At 41.7% G+C, this 18,663-nt stretch overlaps 1 protein-coding gene across 5 annotated transcripts in view; it reads left to right on the top strand.

Moving 5' to 3' along the window:
* Rsh (Rap GTPase activating protein radish) overlaps nt 1–17,784 on the top strand; it is a 153,528-nt gene extending 135,744 nt beyond the window's left edge. For 4 of the 5 annotated variants that reach the window (XM_076425974.1, XM_076425972.1, XM_076425976.1 and 1 more), the window contains 11 exons: nt 149–321; nt 4,421–4,883; nt 5,487–5,883; nt 6,080–6,314; nt 6,735–6,906; nt 7,284–7,523; nt 7,631–7,786; nt 10,458–10,615; nt 10,920–11,026; nt 11,107–11,628; nt 11,713–17,784. In XM_076425974.1, coding sequence (XP_076282089.1) covers nt 149–321; nt 4,421–4,883; nt 5,487–5,883; nt 6,080–6,314; nt 6,735–6,906; nt 7,284–7,523; nt 7,631–7,786; nt 10,458–10,615; nt 10,920–11,026; nt 11,107–11,628; nt 11,713–11,865 — 2,776 coding nt within the window. In that variant the 3' untranslated portion in view covers nt 11,866–17,784. The remainder of the gene's footprint in view (nt 1–148; nt 322–4,420; nt 4,884–5,486; nt 5,884–6,079; nt 6,315–6,734; nt 6,907–7,283; nt 7,524–7,630; nt 7,787–10,457; nt 10,616–10,919; nt 11,027–11,106; nt 11,629–11,712) is intronic. The other variant, XM_076425973.1, reaches the window with a different exon arrangement.
* Nucleotides 17,785–18,663: the final 879 nt, after the last annotated feature.

Here is an 18,663-nt window from a genome sequence, read left to right as displayed (position 1 = left end):
TAGACTGTAAAAATCTCCATAAAAAACAAAATATCCTAAAATTCAATTTTCATACAATTTTGGTACCCTGAAAAATAGTCCTTGGTACTGATGGATTGAATGACAGGAGTCATTCGGATGATAAAATGTGATGAAAATGGGTTCGCAGGTTCAAGAACCAAATACTTTGTGATCTACACTTCGCTGACGTGGCGCTGATGGAGTGCTCGGACTTCATGCAGCAGTTGCGCAGCTTCAAACCACAAAGTTTAGGCTGCGCAGTTGCGAGAAGAAAATCATCGAACACGCTGATCTTCCCGTTGCCGCCGCAAGCGTGCACAGGTAGGATCACCGAGCGATCTATAGATCAATCCTACCGTACGAAAACTGTCTAGAAATAGGCCGGGAAAAAGAATAAGGAAAACCGTGGACACTTTTTACAGTCGCGCATATGCATGAGCTGAAGCTACAGGTGGTTCCTACCAGTTTCTTGCTTCCATCGCGGTTCCGTGTGTTCTATGCGAGGGAACCGTGAATGGTAACTTGGCTAGATTGAATGATCGTTGCGTGAAACGGATTCCTGAACGTTGAATGTTTGTGATACGGGAGCGAAGAATGCAGAATTTGAGTGTACATATCACTGACATGAGTGCTTGTAAAGGCAAACTGGTGTACTGCGCTGAGAACCCAGCTCATTAGTCCTCCAGAAGAGCTGACGTCTATCGTCACTCGTCGTTGCGCGTGTCAGCATCGAGTTGTTATATTGTTATAATTAAATTTAAATACACTTTAATAGCATTCGAGTTACATCATCGTTCGATTAACATCATCGGTTCGATTAAAACGTCATACCTACCTGTCGTCCTACACGCGTACAATTTCGAATCGAAATCGACAACTTCCAGCTGAACGGAAGCACGCAGAATCCACGATTACGCGTCTGCTGTTTATCAACTTGTTAATCGAATGGATTGTTAATTTCTACCGACGTTTTAAAATTCTTGTATTAATTGTATTTGTACAATCAATATAATATTTTCCGAAGAATTGTTATTGCAGTCAGATATTCGATGGTCTAACTTTAACACGATGATGGAGCTAGCTCATCGATTAGTCAACAGCATTACGCTTAGAAAGAAGTTATTAAAAAATGAAGCTTGGAGTACCGACACGTAGTACAATATAGTTGGTGAATTTACAGCGAATATTCTGCTATTTATCGATTTGGTGTTTGCAACGAACATCGGAGATTGTATAATTTTTAAGTGAAACAGCGTAAGAAATGACGGAGGTGTTATTAGATTTCTATTAGGTTGTTGCGTATACATGATTTTGAACCGCAACTTTAACTTTTAATCGACATATTTTGTTTATGTAAAATTTCTTGACTGTACGACATAAGGTATGCAACTACCTAACGCGTATTTGCGAAACGAGCTGCGTTTTCGTTGGAATATTTCGAGGGCGAGAAACGCGAATGGAAAAGTTTGACGCGGAACGGCCGCACGGTCGGAAGGACTTTTAATCAAGTCGGGTGATAAAAACGCGGAGAATTTCATTTCATGCGTGTTTACTGCTACTAATACATTTGCCACCGGCCGCAATTATAACGCGGCTCTCAAGCCAGTCGGAGGCATGTCTCGCAAATAAACATGTTTTGCATTCTCGAGTCACTTGTTGTGTCAACAGAGACGGCGTTTGCTGGGCTACAGATCGTTATTCGCTAATCCAGGGAAATTAAAGTATCCTGGAAGTTGCCGGGCTCCTCGAAACTCTGAACATGAGACGAGAGAAATCTTATTTAAATAATCCTCCTGCCGGCGCATTGAATCGTTAACACTCGGCTCGGGTTTTCTCCCGGATGTTGTTCGAGTTTGTGTCAAGCTTCATTTCTTGGGTCGATCAAACGTTTCCATTCTTCGTTCATGAACGTCTTCGAAGTAAGATATATTGTCTTCTGGAACCGTTCTAAGGGCTGTACTAATTTGCAAGAGCTGTGTGAAATTGTTTCTATAATCCGTGTCGAAGGTACGAAGGTTGTAGGGTAAGGTTGCTCAAGTCGTACCCCTTAAGAAAAAAACCGTATAAAACTTAGAATTTATCAATTAAATAGAAATTAAATGTGTTATTCAAAACTTGTGTTAGTATTGTTGTTATTTATAATAACGAAATTAGAAAATCTACATGCTCTTTCACGTAAAATAAACTAAATCTTTAAAAACTTACATTGGTACGACTGAAGTAACCGGTTTCCTAAGTCGTACCACAGAATTCAATTAAGCAGCAATAATAATTAAAACGTATTTTTCATTAATCTGTTTACATGACACATAGGTATTCAGTTAGTACAAACATCACATACAAATTTTTTTGTTCTTTTGTCAACTCCAGCGTATACATCGTGCACCCATGATTTTCATTTCAAGCATTAAATCATGTTTTCCTCCCGATCTTCTCCACAAATAAAACAAAACCAATCGCTATTCTTCTTTTTAATTTTTTAATGCTAATTCCTTTTTATTAGTTACTGCGGTTTCTTTTATTTGCCGCATTTTTTATGTTTTCTCTATTCTGCGTTGACGTTATTTCGACTGACGAGGTAGTACGACTTAGGAATCTCATATGGGTGCGACTTAAGACACGGCACAAGTTAAATTTAAAAAGTAAACATAACATAACTGAATAAAATTAATACGATTTCGTTTCAACCAAACGATTATGTAAATTCTACTGAATTTATATTTAACAAGGAAGATAATTTTATCAACAATTTACTTGCAAGATTAACTTCCAAACATATGCAGAAAATTATAAGAAAATTAAAATAAACTGACTTGATGACAGGGTTTATAATGAGGCTGGTTTATGGCAGACCATAATACGTAAAGCAACTTGGTTGACTCAGATGTATATTTGGATGCAGTTGTTTGTGCTGTTGTCGCCGTAGTTCGTTCAAAATTCAAGTGGTACGACTTAAGCTCTGGGACGACTTGAACAACCTTACCTTAATTGATTTATGGAGAATGATTGTTGATATTGTTGGAATAATCAGGGACCTCTTGCATACTGCTAGATAACAAGAATACAGAAAATATTATCGTTAAGAAAACGGGAACTGTACGATCAAAGAACAACGAATATCCCCTTTACTGCGGGGCTAAGAAGCTTGAGCTGCCTCGGTCCCCGAGCAGTGAATGCCGCCTAATCCGGTACGGGTATATCGGTGTAAACCCCACTACTAATCCAATTACAAAACTATTTTGTTTTTCGTTATTTTTTGTATGGGAATTTTTCACTTATTTGTGACATTTTTTCTGATTAAAATGACACACATCGGATGCTTTCGATCCCGACTTCCAGGCAAGAGGACGACCCTATCGGCGGTACGGTCTTCATATTATTTCATCGTAGGGTGTCTGGTGATCCTCCGTCAGCAGTAGGGTCGTCGAAGGTCGGGGAACAGGTGGAAACTGGAGCGGCGTATCGACGATCGAATTTGCGGAGCACTATAGGCCATTAGTTCCAGCGCGAGGTAGCCGAGATTAGAGGGGCGGAAAGACGACTTTGGGGAGCCAGGATGAATGCACCTCGGCCAGTTCACTATAAGTTCGAATACCAAGCCTGTCTGCAAACAGTTTGGTGTTCTACCTTACAGTAAATCGACCGTGTACTGTCCACGCGCGAGTCTAAAGCCTGAGGACGCCCGGGAGACGATCGTTCCCGAACAAATCGAAAAAGATCTGCCGAAGACGCGACGAGGGACGAAGAACGAAGAGAAACAAGCTTCGGGGAAGAGCAGATCTAGCGTGGGAGCAAAGCATTATCGACGATACGTGCCTAAGTGATCGCGGAGCGAGAGAAAAATGTCTGCGAGAGACTTTGTCGTCCTTCTCTTATTTCCCTCTTATTTCCGTGATGAATGCGTGCGAGCCTCTCCGAGGCGGATCGAATTCCTCCGTTAATGATTTCAAACCGAGGCGGGTTATAGTGATTTCCCAGCGTCTCCACGTGGCCTCGGCAAACGTCTTTGTTTGGCCTCCCTCGCGACGAGAAGCTGCGCGGACACTTTCCGCCCGCTTGTTTGTATTGCTCTCGCCGCGGGGAACTGAAGCTGATAGATTTATCGGCGCAGTGACAATGGGATTTGATCGATGGAGATAATGCGCGTGAAAATCCATCTCGGCAGGTTAAGGGTTAAAGGGGCTGATTAATGGAGTCGATGTTTTTTTGTTACATTTCAAGGGACCGTAAATTTGTGTAGATGTAAGATCAGGGATATAGGATAGTTTAGAGTGCAAGGTAAGTTTTATAAATGCATCCGATTCTTAATCTAATTTTCAGCTTATTACACGTGGCTCGCCTCTTAAATTCTCGGATTGTTTTCGCGAGAACAGTCGCGGTCCACGGATTAAGTGAACTGTTGAAAATTTTCTCGTTGCAGAGGAGTTCTGCACAGAGTTCCCTCACAACCTGGTGCCGACACCTGGCTACTGGATCGAGTGCTCGAGACAGCAGATCCTGTCCGACGCGATGTTGGACAGAAGTGAGAGCGGCGAGTTGGATCCGGATGAGGACCTCCGACGACAGGACAACAACTATTGTTTCGACGAGGAGTCGGAGGTGACGGAGACGGACGAGATACCCAGGAAGAAGACGACCATCGAGGAGCAATGGGAGAAGAACCAGGGATTCGAGCTAACCTCGGTCGAGCAGGAAACCTACGAGAAGTACTTCTACCAGAGGGAGCACTGGAACTACTTCACCGATGACGATGACCTCGGCCCGGTGATACTTAGCATTAAACAGGAGACGCTGAACAACCGGGATCAGTTCAGGATCCTTGTCAGGGCCATCAGCTACACTGTTCACGGCCTGATCCCTGCCAGCTGCGTCTTCGCCGATCGGTACTTGCCCATTTTTCCCTTCATTTGCAGCGGGAGACTGACACATAGTTTGCGAGAATATTTCGGGCGAATATATTGGGAATCATCTTAGAATTCTAGGAAATGTTGCAATCAATGCTGAGGAGAAGGTAGTGTGATATTGATCAGTAGACAGAGGTTCTTCAAGCAAAATTTTCTATAAATTACTCATTTTCCTCCTAAATGCATTAAATCCGCTGTTTATTGATCAGACTTTTTTTTGTTAAGGGGGTGGCTAAAACCGGCGTACCGTAAACACCCATCCCCGGGACAGCCAATGGGCTGCCCCTATACTATCTTATTGGCCCGAAATAGTGTCTCTCTGGGGACCTACTCTCCGTATTAACTCCTAGAGAGCACTTCTTCGGGCTAAAACCACGCCTGTTCTTTTCATATTGTCTATTGATCAGACTACGAGTCCTTGTGGAAAGTGTTCTTGTTGCTATTCCATTTTATGAGTGCATACAAATCTACAACGTCGTTCCTGAGAGACCATGTTTGTGTATAAAAGATAATGTTTGACCCAAGTAGCAAGGATGGATGTACCTAGTCACTGTATAGATTAATTGTTTGTTTTCGTTCCAGATACAATCGAGAGGAAGTGGTTCGCAGTCTAGGCAAAGAGGTGAACGTGAAGCCAGCTTTGACTCTGGGCCAGCTACCAGACACACAGGAGGAGTTGCTGAAGCTGGACCAAGTGTTTATCAAGTCCGAGCTGAAGGTCGGCGTGATTTACGTTCAGGAAGGCCAGTATACCGAGGAGCAGATCCTCGACAACAACGAGAACTCGCCGATGTTCGAGGAGTTCCTGCAAATTCTCGGCGACAAAGTTCGCCTGAAGGGTTTCGACAAGTACAAAGGTGGCCTGGACACCATTCACGATCTGACTGGCCTGTACTCGGTTTATACCAACTGGAGGGGCATCGAGATCATGTTCCACGTTTCCACGCTGTTGCCTTATGAGAAGAACGACTCCCAAAAGGTATAATCCACTGAATCTTAAAATCTGAGACTGAGGAATCTATTTTATTTAAATAAACAGATGGAGGCCCTTTTGAGAAAGAATTGTAATTCTAATTTGATGTGTTTGTGATGTGGAATTATTGTGATAGTTCCGATTTAATTTGATCGGATGGGTTAAGGTAAATGTTTGAATGTTGAAAATACGTGTTGTCCAGCTGCAAAGAAAACGACACATCGGCAACGACATCGTGTGCGTCGTGTTCCTAGAGGCTGACAAAACTGCGTTCAGTCCGGCGTGCATAAAATCGCATTTCCTGCACACGTTCATCCTGGTGCGAGTCAGCCCGAGCATAAAAAGGAAAATCACTAGATACGAAGTGTCTGTTGTAACGAGGGACGAGGTCGGAGCTTATAAGCCCTACCTCTGGGAACAAAATGTCTTCGAGAAAGGTAATAAGCGATGCTTTACGATGATTTCTCGTTCCATTATCTTTTACGTTTTCTCAACTTCTCTTTTATTTTACGCAGCCGCATTAAATGGGAGTCTTAAAAACACTTATAGAAACGACTTTTATTATTTGTCGGACTACGGTTATCTTCAACACTTTGCCATTTCTCCGCGTCAAAACTCTAATAACACTTTTTGCAACTTGTTAGCCCTTCTTGAAGCATTTGCGTTCGAAAGAATCATTGTTTGCAAAAAATAGTTGGAGTGAATTTTTCAATGAAATTATTCAATCTGAGATCGTGTTTGTAATAACATCTTCAACTTCTTTCGAAGGAAAATGCCCTGGAAAAAGGGATATTGAACAAGGGTTAGTGTCCATGTTACTAATTCGACAAATTGACTCGAAGTTTCTCGGTTCGCAGGGGCAATGTTCCGCGAGTGGATTCTAACGAAGATTGTAAATGGAGAGAGGGCGAGCTATTCGGCACCGAAATTCGCGAGAATGCAGGAAAGGACGAGGGGTCAGATGTTGGAGGACATCGTGGCCAATTTGGCTAACCACGCGGAGACTGGAAAAATTCCGAAACCGTACAGGTGAGAACGCAAACGAGAAACGAGAACAGTCTCTCTTACAACCCTTTATCATTAATTGGACATGTGGTACTTGCAACGAGTTTCACATGAACGTAAATTAGTCTATTACAATTTCTTAAAACATTTCCACGAGACTTCTATTCCCATTCAATTGAACTTAAAGAATATACAGTATCGTTCTTCATTAAAACTTTCTTAATTCAGAAAATTTGTTTTCAATTGTCTGAGGATTTAATGATATAGAAAATAGAATAGCTAACACCGGGATAAATAAAGAGAAGCCACCGATCGATGTTTACGTTCAATTGTTGCGTTGAAAGTGTGTCAACAAACAGGTGAGTCACGGTGCAATATAAATTAATTTGAAATTACCCTAGGCGTGGTTCCTGGAGACCAATCGGCCACATGAGACCGGCCTCGCCGCTTTTGGACTCGGTCAGAGACCAATTCGAGGATTACGATCAGCTCACTAGGGATTTCACTCGAGTATTCTTGAACAATCAAGAGAACGCATCGTTGAACGCGAATCTGTTCGACGTGACTTTCTGGGTGCTTAGTCAGACGAAGAAGAAAGTCAGATTCATAGGTGTCAGAGCTATTCTAGCGGTGAGAAGCAGGTAACTAAAATACTTCTTTATCAATCGTAAATAGATCAATCGCCACATTTACTTTGTTTCAATTTTAAGGACTTTATTTACCAACAGAATTTGTTTCGTCTTTTCAGAGTGTTTCAAGAGATGCTGTACGGAATTCAAGCTGGTTTCGGCAATCCTCAGTGTCCGGTCGCCGAAATTCTCGCCAGACCAGTGCCTAGCTTGCTCAGCCCCCAAAAACTGCGAAGTTCAAACTTTCTTCAAGTTCCTCCAATCGACTCACCCAGGTACGTGTCTTTTACAATCATTTCTATCGTTACAATCGAACAATTTTATTGTCGGAGATGTGTTTCAAATATATATACGAATCACGAAAAAAAGAAATTTTGTTTCCAAATGCCTACGACACGTTAACCCATTTTTGGCCACGAACTTTGGTGTTTCAAACCCCTCTCGTAGAATTAGAAGCAACTGGTCCTTAATTTTCAAAAAAGTCTCCAGTCAACAGGAATATTGCTTGCTCGGTTAGATGCACAGACGACCCCTTTAAGTGTTAATCACAAGGTCCTCTCTAATACCGATTAAAATACAGTTGAACCTCGCTTATACGAACTAATTAATGCTAAACCTCATATACAGGGTGTTCCACTTAACTTGAGAAAAATATCAAAGGATCAAGGTTCAAGGGGGCAAATATGAGGTCAACAGGTCAAGACGAATTATGGACATACGACCTTCACGTGGCCTTGAGTCCAAAAAATTCACAATTCATAGTTTTTGTAACTTGCCTGACCAATTTCTGACCTATACTACTTGCCTGACTAGGCAAGATCGTCTGATCTGTGACTGACCTATTCTACGTACCTAAAGTGGAATGAGTTTTAACTACAGATTTAAAATATATTGGATCTTTTCCAATTGTTGTGATTCTTTACTCGGATGAGCGAAAAATGGGTTAAAGGGATAAACGAGGAATAGCATAACTGGATATTCGTTCAACGATAAGAGGGTTGGCAATTGCTCGAATACAGTGATGGACTAGATGCCTGTGGTGTCGTTATCGAATGTACTTCCGTGTTGTATATACAGTAAAGTCGCGATTCTTGTCAACCAGCCTGTGTTCTGCACGGACAACTATCGCATAACGACATTATTTCTTTATGACTGCGTTTACCGCGCCGACCGGCCGAGAGTTCAATCGAAAGTCGAACGTAGAGAAGGACAGCATGTAAGTACGGATCACAGAGAACACGCGGGCCTTTGAACTGTGCCGGCGACAGCGACTGTCCGCGTTTCTTTCTTTCCCATACGCTGTCCTTCCTTGGCCGGCAGTGGAGTAAGCACGTGACAACTATCACGACTTTACTGTTCATAGATACATATATATATATATATATATATAATTGTAATTATGTGTATTTTTCACGGCACTTCCATGTCTCCTATCCTCACAGCACCGCATGAGAACTATTTTATCACACTGATCAGAAAAATGTCTAAATTCTATCGGCTGCCAGTCGAGTCCTCGTGTAACTTTTCTCTGCGATGCAAGGGGCGATCGGGGTCTGCGATCCGGTGTCTACGTTATTGTGAATGACATGTGGCATGTTTATATTTATTTATTTATCGATTCTCGAACCGTGTACGAAACAGTACTGAAAGGAGAACCGTGATGCATTGTCTTGGGTCGAGACAACGAAAAACGCGTCATGTCATGCTAATCTACTCTGAGCTATTGAATAGGATCGAGGTGTCGATTTCAGTTTCTCTTTACGTACGTTCCTTTTTCTCACGGCTGTTGTTTTCTTCACACGTGTGCCTTACTGCTCTATCGAACGTCCTCTATCACGCGGATCTTCTCTATTTTTATAGCTGTAACTTGAGAAGGTAACGCACACAGGAAAGAGACGTATGAAATTTCTGGATCGGTCGCTGAGAAAACTACGATAAGAATTTCACGGTGCAAGTCCTGTATGCGCAAATATTCCCGCAAGATATATACAGACATTTTTATACAATAGGACGACAAAATTGCTGTCGCTTTTCTCCGTAATATTCGCAGATAAATGGACAAAAAATTCATTTTTCTACATCGGGTAATAGTTAAATAGTTAATTCTCCTAGTTCTGTTATTGAATTTGTCTCATAATACACGATGAATAAATTTAATAATAAATGAAAATAATTTCGATATTTCTCTCTCGCTGCACAAATACAGCGCGCTGTCATTTTCTTATATGAGCATTTAATATTTTTGTATTTCAATTTTGGGAACTCTTCGTTTTTGTTCTTATAAAATGTACGAATATCTGTAGCTCGATATTTTTATTCTTTGATCTTCTCCAAGCGATTTTTAATATCTTTGAGACCTCTCTTTTCTCTGTAATATTTGAAATTCCATTATTCCGGGTGCAGCATGCTGCATTATCTGAATATTTTTGATAAACACATCGCCGGTAAGATTAAATCTGATGAATAAAAATGCTTCGGTATGGAACGCACGTTTTTGATCGGCTTTAAATCGGATTGAACAGCGGAGAAGATTTTTTATTGGATACGAATCGAGTGGTGTTGCATGGTGTGCATTATCTCTAAGAAAGGTCCCTGAAGTGGCAAGGTACCGTGTATCGAGTTACCTTCTCGAATTGAGGGAGCGGCATGCGACGATCCGAACTTGAAGCAAAATTTTGTCGAAAATGGAGCCGACGACGATCGTGAACTCTGAATCGGTTCGATAGAATCTCGCACGCAAGGAAGGAAGAAACGTTGTCGAACGAGCTTTCGTCGTTGTCTCGTAATTCTAGATCGATACTCTCCGAAATTAAGTACCCACTCCGTGACTACCTACCCCTCAATGATCCTCTCAATCGGCCGAAGAACCTCCAGAAAGTCTCCCTCCTCCGTACCTTGAGGTGCCGCTCTGCGGTTTCTGTGAGATACTGGCTCTGACCTGTTTAGACCTAAAAGTGTGCCGTCCTCACCGATGCCGAAACGCGCTTTCTCCACGCTGGGAAGGCTCACCGCCGCCTGGGGAAGAAGCATCCGGAAACATGGGGGCGGAAACACTCTGCAAACCGAGGACCGGACACGCTGGGCCAGCTCCCAGGACTGCAGCAGTACGTTTCTCATCAAATTAGAGTATTATCTCCGTAACTGTCGTATCTTCGGTATAAACGTTGCAATCTTTTGAATCGCTTGCTTAGTATAGGTCTTACCAATGCTCGACTCTCGCTGGCTCGGTTGTCGAGCGTGTTTACCACTCGGTGATGGGGATAAAATTTTCTCAGTTACGGTAGAGACCTTTGCAACAGTTGCGGAGAGAATACTCTGTAATTGTAATTTGATTATTTAAATAAGGAATTAGTTTATAAAATTAATTTATAACCTGTATAATTTCATTGTTTCGTCTTTACATTGCAGACAAGGAAGCGAAAGAGAAGGAGAAAGCTCAACAGCTGGCGGTGCCAAGGCTCAGCGTTTTCGTGGACGCGGAGAAGGTTGATAGAGCAAAATTAGCACAAACAGAGGTAAAAACACAAGGCTAATTGAATATACAATTAACTCTGCTAGATCGAATCGTAAGCAACTTCGCATGCTCGTTTTCCAGTTCGACATCCTCGAGTTCGATCCGGAGACGTTCAGGATCCTCCTGGATTACCTGCACACGGGCTGCTGTCCCCTAACCTGCAGCAACATACCTGGTCTGGTCTGCGCCGCGGAGCACTACGATCTGCCGGATCTTCTGCAGGCGTGTTTCCATCACGCGAAACAATTCCTGCGTATCGGCATTGTCTGCGTGATGCTCTGCACTCTGGAGAACTATTGCTGGCGGTACACGTCCGCCATGGATCTGGTCAACATGATCCTCGCGTTCATCGAGACCAGAGCGTCCCAGCTGTTCAAGCACTCTGGCTTCCTCACGCTCAGCGAATCGATGGTGCAGATGATCATGTGCAGGGATCTCGAGGTCGACGAGATTGTCAAGTTTGAGGCGATGCTCAACTGGGCCAACAACAGGATCAAGACCAAGCCGAAGGTCATCGACCCGAAGATGGAGTTTAAGGGCATCATGGAGAGGCTCAGCAAGGATCTGAAGCTCTACAGGATATCGCCGCAGGAGCTCATCAGGGTGAGAAGATGCGAATTGAAAGGAACAGTGACACTGTTGATTCCCCTTTCGTTTGATGATACTGACCTTTTAAATATTTTGCAGATCGTGCTGCCGTCGCACGCGATAAGAAACGAGAGGATCCTCGAGACGCTGATGTACCAGGCGAATACCGGGATGTACAAGAACGTGGACACCTACTTAGAAACGTACGAGAAGAACATTCAGAACCAGAAGAGCTTCGACTGCGGGATCTAAACGACGCGCGTGTAGAATTTTTACGAGTCCTGTCAAACGGTAGAAGAACCAATGAGTACCTGAGAAGTAGATTCTAACCGGGCGTTCGCCCGGAAGAGGTCGGCTTGTGTTTCAAGCAAGAAGGCGTTTCATCCATGCATACGGTTGTTAGCCCTAACTCTTACCGAAGAGGCAATCGAGCTATTCGGCTATCGAGCCGAAGGAAAAATCGTAATCGCTGGATAAAAAAAAGTAATTGGTTACTACGACGAATTGACTGATGTCGGTATAAACAGAATTCTTGGTGGCTGTTTACGGAGGACAGAAGAACCGTAAGATCGACTCGGGATTTAACGAAGCCCTGGCAAAGCGGCTGACAGCGGGGTAGCTCCAACAAAGCTTCCTCGGCGTCATTAAGATCAGCTTCCGCGTCTATCGTGCGGTGTAGAAAATTGTCTAGCTCATAATAGAAATCGTTTTCGGAAAATCGTTCTCCGCCGAAGATCCAGCGGACGATCTAGAGTCTAGATTCTAGGCGACCGAAGACGACCGAGGAAGAAGAAATGCACAAATTTCATATCGTTGCTCCCCCGAGTTCACTTGCCGAGCGAAGAACTGAGGCTTCGGGGCGTTAGAATCGATTAGACGAAGCAAATAATTAGCGAATCGCGTTGTCGCTCGATCGCTGAAAGTAGTCTAGCCATCTCGAAGACGTACCAGACCGGAGATCACCCCGGAACAAACATCCTTCGTCCAGAGCATAGTGGTGCGTCGAGATAGAGGCGGAAGAGTTTTGAGCCGACGATGAGGCGTTAAACATGACAATCTGTATTATAAACAACAAAATTTAAGAACAAAAACAAGAGCAGAGAAAGCTACGAACGGAGGAGGACGCTACTATTAGTAACGATACAAGTAAGGAGTAAACAACTCGGTAAGCTTTGAATGAATTTCACGTACATGCATATACATATATACATATACATATACACGTGTAAGAGCGACGCTAATGATAACAATAATACTAATAAACAATAAGCGTATAAAGTTAAATGACATAGTAATAAACGACGTTGATGTTGAATGTGGAAATTTCAAAAACCGGAGCGACGAGGAAGCAAAACCGTGAGCGAAAGAAGAAGAAGAAGATGACGATGATGAAAAAAGTATTCGAAGTCTGTTCTGTTTTCTATCGTAGTTTTTGTATCTTCAATACTCTAAGGCAGAAATTCTAAAATTCACGAGAACAGGCTGGAAAGATATATATATATATTATATACATGCATATATATGTATTAAAGAAGAAAAAAGGATTAAAAGGACGAAGAAGAGGACTCCTCCTTTTTAACGGTCACCCAGGATCGACGAGAAGAGAGACAACAGTGTTTTCGTTCGCAATGATTCTGTTCAAGACGATTTTTCTATTCGGCAGACGCGGCACGCGGGCATCGTTCACTTGGAGGATCGATGAAAGGATCTCCGAGATGGCCACCATTCCGGAGGATCCAGTCCGCTCAATAACTCAGGCTAGCCTGGCTCCCTTCACTGCATCAGAAATTGTGACGACGAGAGAGGGATTCTGTGCTACATAGTGTCAAGATTGTAGTGATCATCCTTTATCTCTACATTATGGATGCACATTTATGTTTGATTCATTCGAAATTAATGAAAATCTTTTTAAATGTCTTGCTTTTACTTACGTAGTCGATTATACACAGTATCTGTACTGTGACCGCGTTCTTTAGGTCACTGACCGTGGTATCTCTAATATGATCGCGTTCTTAAGGTCACATTACCAGCATTACCTTTACTATAACACTATCTAGATAGCACAATCTAGAAAGAAGTGTATTTGCAGAACATGTCTCGCTTTGATTCAAAGGAAACTTTAATTTTCATTGTTACAAACGATATCCCGAGTATTACAAATGTTCATCCAATATATCGTGGAGAATCATTCTTGACAAGGATGATTATGATTTTCTAAACACTCTGTACACGCCGAAGAATCTGACGCTCGTCTCTTTCCCTTTTTCCGCTTTTCGTGCTCTCCTCTCGCCGCGCGACGATTTTTTCTCCGCGACAGCAACGGAGACGGACAAAAAACACATACATATTTTTTACACGACCATCCGAACACGATGCGTTTCCTGGTCCCCGTTTGTCGTAACATTGCGTTATTTCGCGCGTGCACGCGTCCAATGAAGCGGAAACTCTTTTACGACTAGTCCGGAGAAAGAGAACATTGTAACGAATGGGAACGAAGAAAAGACAAAAAAAAATCATTCATCGATTCCCCGAGCCGGGGGATCGTCCAACTGTTAAGTGTCTTATTGTTCAGGCAAGCGGCTGGACGAAAGTAGATCTTTGTTTTCTTTTTCCTCGAGGAGAAAGCACTGAGATAACAAAAAAATAAACTATCGCTTGTAATCGACGCCTCGACGACCGAGACTCGACAGGCACGGTTCGCGTTTGCGCATCGATCCGCGATCCAGCTTCCAAGATGCATCGGATCGATCGCTCGGTTAGACAGAGAAAATGGCTGTTTGTAATATTTTTACAGTACCGTAGAACCGGGACGCGCAAACGTGCCATGCGCAGGAGAGTCGTAAGGTTGTGAAAGGCACTACCGAACTAAATAAGTAAATTAATATGCAACCGCATGTGTAGCTGTAAAATAACCAAAAACAAAAAAAAACGTGTCGTTGTAAACGTGAACGTTTGTAAAAACGAAGTGTCGAATTCGATGTGCGATGATCGGTCACGGCGTGTTCGATCCTTTTTCCGTCGGACCGCGAACGATCGCCGGATGCTCTCGTCGATCGCGATCCTTTGAGGGATTTCTGGACGATGAATCGACGTTAACGCGCTATCAGCTGAAGAGTACACCTCTGTCGACAATATCAGTAATTATTGTTTCATCGGGGAATCTTGACTTGATTGTAGACAGTACTTGTAAAATTGATTTTAATGATTCGAGGATAATATAGTCGAAGCATTTACTTTTAGGAAATATTTGCTGTCAGCAAAATAATTGACAGTTGTCCATTTAAAAAATTGATTTAGACAGTTTCGTATTATTTTAGGTAATAAAAATTCTTGGTATTGGGCACTTGTTTTTGTCGACACACGATTTAGCGTCGATCTGCGATAACGTAGTGCTGTCCAGTTATTCGTACGACGAATAAAGCCTGTTGTTAAATGGATCCTGTGGTTCACTGTAAATCGTTGCACATAAATCTACTAGACTTGTAATATAACTATAATCCACGGGACACTCACTATACTACGAAGTCTACGATTCGCGAGTGGTTGACAAGAAAACGTAGCGTTCAGATTTCATCGCTGGTCGATAAAAATAGATTAGTTACTAGCAATCTATAATCGCTGGTCGATACAAAAGGAACTGTCACGTGATTCGCAGTTCAATGTTGATAGAAAATATCCTTGGAAAGATGCTCTAAATTTTTAGAAAAGTTAATTATATTTAATTTAAAACAGTTGCCAATATTTTTGACGTTGGAGAACAGCACCGAATTTCGTTTCCTTAGATATACACAGTAATTCGGTAAGAAATAGTGTCTGATTAAATGGTTCATAGAATGTTTTTATGTTCACGATATCGTAGTGCTACGTGATGGGTAGCGCGTTAACGATCGGCAACTCGGCGATCGTAAGTGAAACGATCAACATCCGAACTTCCCGTCGCTATGCTCTCGCGTTGTCGTTCATCTTCGTAAGTGCGAACAAACAGTAGATTTTCCGCGACACGCATCGTCCACGTTGGCCGGCAATTTACAAATTCGAAAGTACCTTAGGAATTTTTGTCTTAGAGAATCGAATCCGAAATACGTAATCGGTAGCGTCGAATAAATATTCCGCGTGGACTGTGTGTTGCCCGAAACTCTACCAACTCAGTGTGTAAGCGTAGATGTTTTAGTGTGTGATCGAAGTGTACACGATGGATCGCTGTCTCGATTTGTAAGGCGCTCCTGAGGTCATGGAAATGGCGGAGGGTTCGATCGGTAACTGCACAATCGAGTATGGGATCGTGGGAATTAGGGGAACCCATAAAATCATTCTCAAATCACGACTTCGAGACGCGGAACTCTCATTCAATGAATCATAGAAAATCCTGGATCATCGATTTTAATTTAATGTTAAAGATAACAGTGGGGATGTATTATAGAAAAACTTAATTTTATCGATGAAAACAATTCGACAAGTTCGGTGTTCAATTCCACCATTTTTAAGTAAGCTCAAATCGATTTTGGAATGCACATGCAAATTTTACTTGTGCGTTCATTGAGTAAAATTTCATTTATGCCGATCACTTCATCATAAAATTGTTGACCGAGTGCTTGACCGAGAGTGAGCTAAAACAATTCACAATTTAAAAAATGGATAGAGTTCTACTAATTCAAACTCGAGATTATAAAATGTTCAAAAGTCTGCAAAAACTCGAGTTTTTGAAGGTGCGTATTTTAAATCACTCTCTTAAGCTGCGAATACATCGACGTATGAAATACCGAGTTCTTTTTGAACAAACTTGTAGGTAGAACCACAAACCGCGAAAATTATCAAGCACAGAGGAAACAGAGGTTCAAGAAAATGAAGCGATTGCCATACCTCGCAGCACCTTGAATCGACTGAGGAGGGGAAGAAGGGACGTGAAAAGAATTTTCATCGAATGCGATTCTGTCCAGCCATTGCCGACTACTGTTCAAGTGTAGATGTACTGGTACAGAGATATAAACAAAAAAGGGAGCTAGCTTATAGACAAACGGATGAGAGAATGGATACACATATATGTATACATGTACGTATGGTATGTCGTACACACGCGAGCACACGTAACACGTACACAATGAGAGAAGGGTTGACAGAGAAATAAATACACACATGCACAAGTAATGCAAGAGAAATGACACACAAGAAGACGATTATTATAACGAACACCTGTGTAACCACATGGGCGGACTACGGCGAGTATACATAGATCGCGATTGATCGATCGTATTCAATTTTTGAGCGCGCGTCGCCGAGGTTCTGCGTTTGCGAAGATCATGCTGCGGATATTTATGCGTTCGTGGATATTTTTTTCAGACGATTTGTTGTTTCTTTACTTACCCAGTCATTTTGAAATTGTGTTATATTGTTTGATTAGTAGCTGTTATAGCTGAAAATTAACTTGATTAACAGATTGGGTGAGACTCACAGAGGTTTCATTTTATTTTATATTTAGATCATGTTTATTGAAGAATATTATTTTGTTCCTGTGAATTATAGTCTACGAAGACGTTGCATTTAGATCCGCAGTTTATCTATAATGTAAGATAGAATGTTTACGAAGGATTTCGCAGTGTTCGAGGCTCGCATGACTTTTGGCTCTCTGCCCTTTAAGCCTTCCTTCCATTATCCGCCATTTTCGATATATTTGGTCTTGCATCGTGGACATATCATCCGCCATTTCTGACCTTTCACTGTACCTCCGAGAAAGAGAGTTTTCTTTTAAATATTAAAGTTATGAACAGTATTTTATTCGATTAATAAACGACGAATAAGAATAACCATCTGAAAGAATTTATTCGTACTGTTTAATTTTATTACAAAAAACCGTTCGATCGTATTTTTATTTGGTAAATTTTACTTTGTGATCAGAGATTTATTTTTATTTAACGAATGATGAGCGAAGTTCTTTTCATTCTTTGTTCGTGTCGAATTGATTGCTCAAGTATTTATGAAATATAAAATATGTTTAATAAATCGGTTTCTGTGACTTTGTCGCAGTATAGATTAATAATGCGTGATCAAGAATATAGAGTCACAGAAAGAGATCATTTTCCTCGTGAATAGATGGTATTCTTAAGTTAATGTTAGGTACGAGATCGTAACCTTGATGTTTTCTATCGTGTTCCTTCGAGGTGTGACGACCATACATTATATTTTGTACGGGAATTAAGAACAACTATACTTAAGTGTTTAATATAATTAATTGTGGTAGAACTTCCCTCTCTAAATTAACCCTTTGAAATACTCATTTTCTGTATTGGCAAAACTGAAATTGATAGTATAAATTCGTGATTATAAAATATGGTAAAGAGGTCATTAGGACTGCGACAGTATGGAAGCAATCAGAGATTCAACATTAATTTCTACCTTAACATAAAACATTGCTATTATTATACCTATTTATTCGTTGCTCAAGTTTGATCGATTATCACAGATTATCATCTAGAAAAAGAAGTCTTCAGTAGAAAGTTCAACGAGAATCGATATCGAAGCGATCGATCCATCTCTGATATTTATCTGCACAGATAAAAATCATAAGTGTACACAATTTCGGATTATATACATGTTTTTTATCATACCAGTACGAACATTTCCATTCCAATTCGAGGCAAATTCAGAAACCCCGTTCTCTGAAACTATACTGGAGCATGTGCGGTCGCCATTTGCGTAATGGAGGTTCTACCGCAATCACGGAAAAACCAGAAACAAACAAACAAATGACAAAAGCAACGCTCGTTTCGGGTTTCATTCTTTATTCGAATACTTGCTTTCGTTACATCAGTATTTCCAGCGATTTTTCATAGTTCATGTATGATACTCACAACTGATCGGTCCGAAAGTAATACTACCGTTTCCGGTGTATCCCGAGTCCTTGGCTAACGTTCATCGAGTGTTTCACAAGTACCCAGATACTCGGTTCTGTCTGCGGAACACGAATACAATCAACATAGTAGTGATCGCTCAGTCTGTGTGTTCCATGAGTATGTGGTGTGTGGGTGTATGCGTGTCGACAGCGAAACTCCATTT

This window comes from Lasioglossum baleicum, chromosome 6, assembly GCF_051020765.1.
Source record: "Lasioglossum baleicum chromosome 6, iyLasBale1, whole genome shotgun sequence".
NCBI classification, from domain to species: Eukaryota; Metazoa; Arthropoda; class Insecta; order Hymenoptera; family Halictidae; genus Lasioglossum; species Lasioglossum baleicum.
The sequence above is the reverse complement of the archived record's forward strand: the minus strand, read 5'-3'. Positions and strand labels throughout refer to the sequence as shown.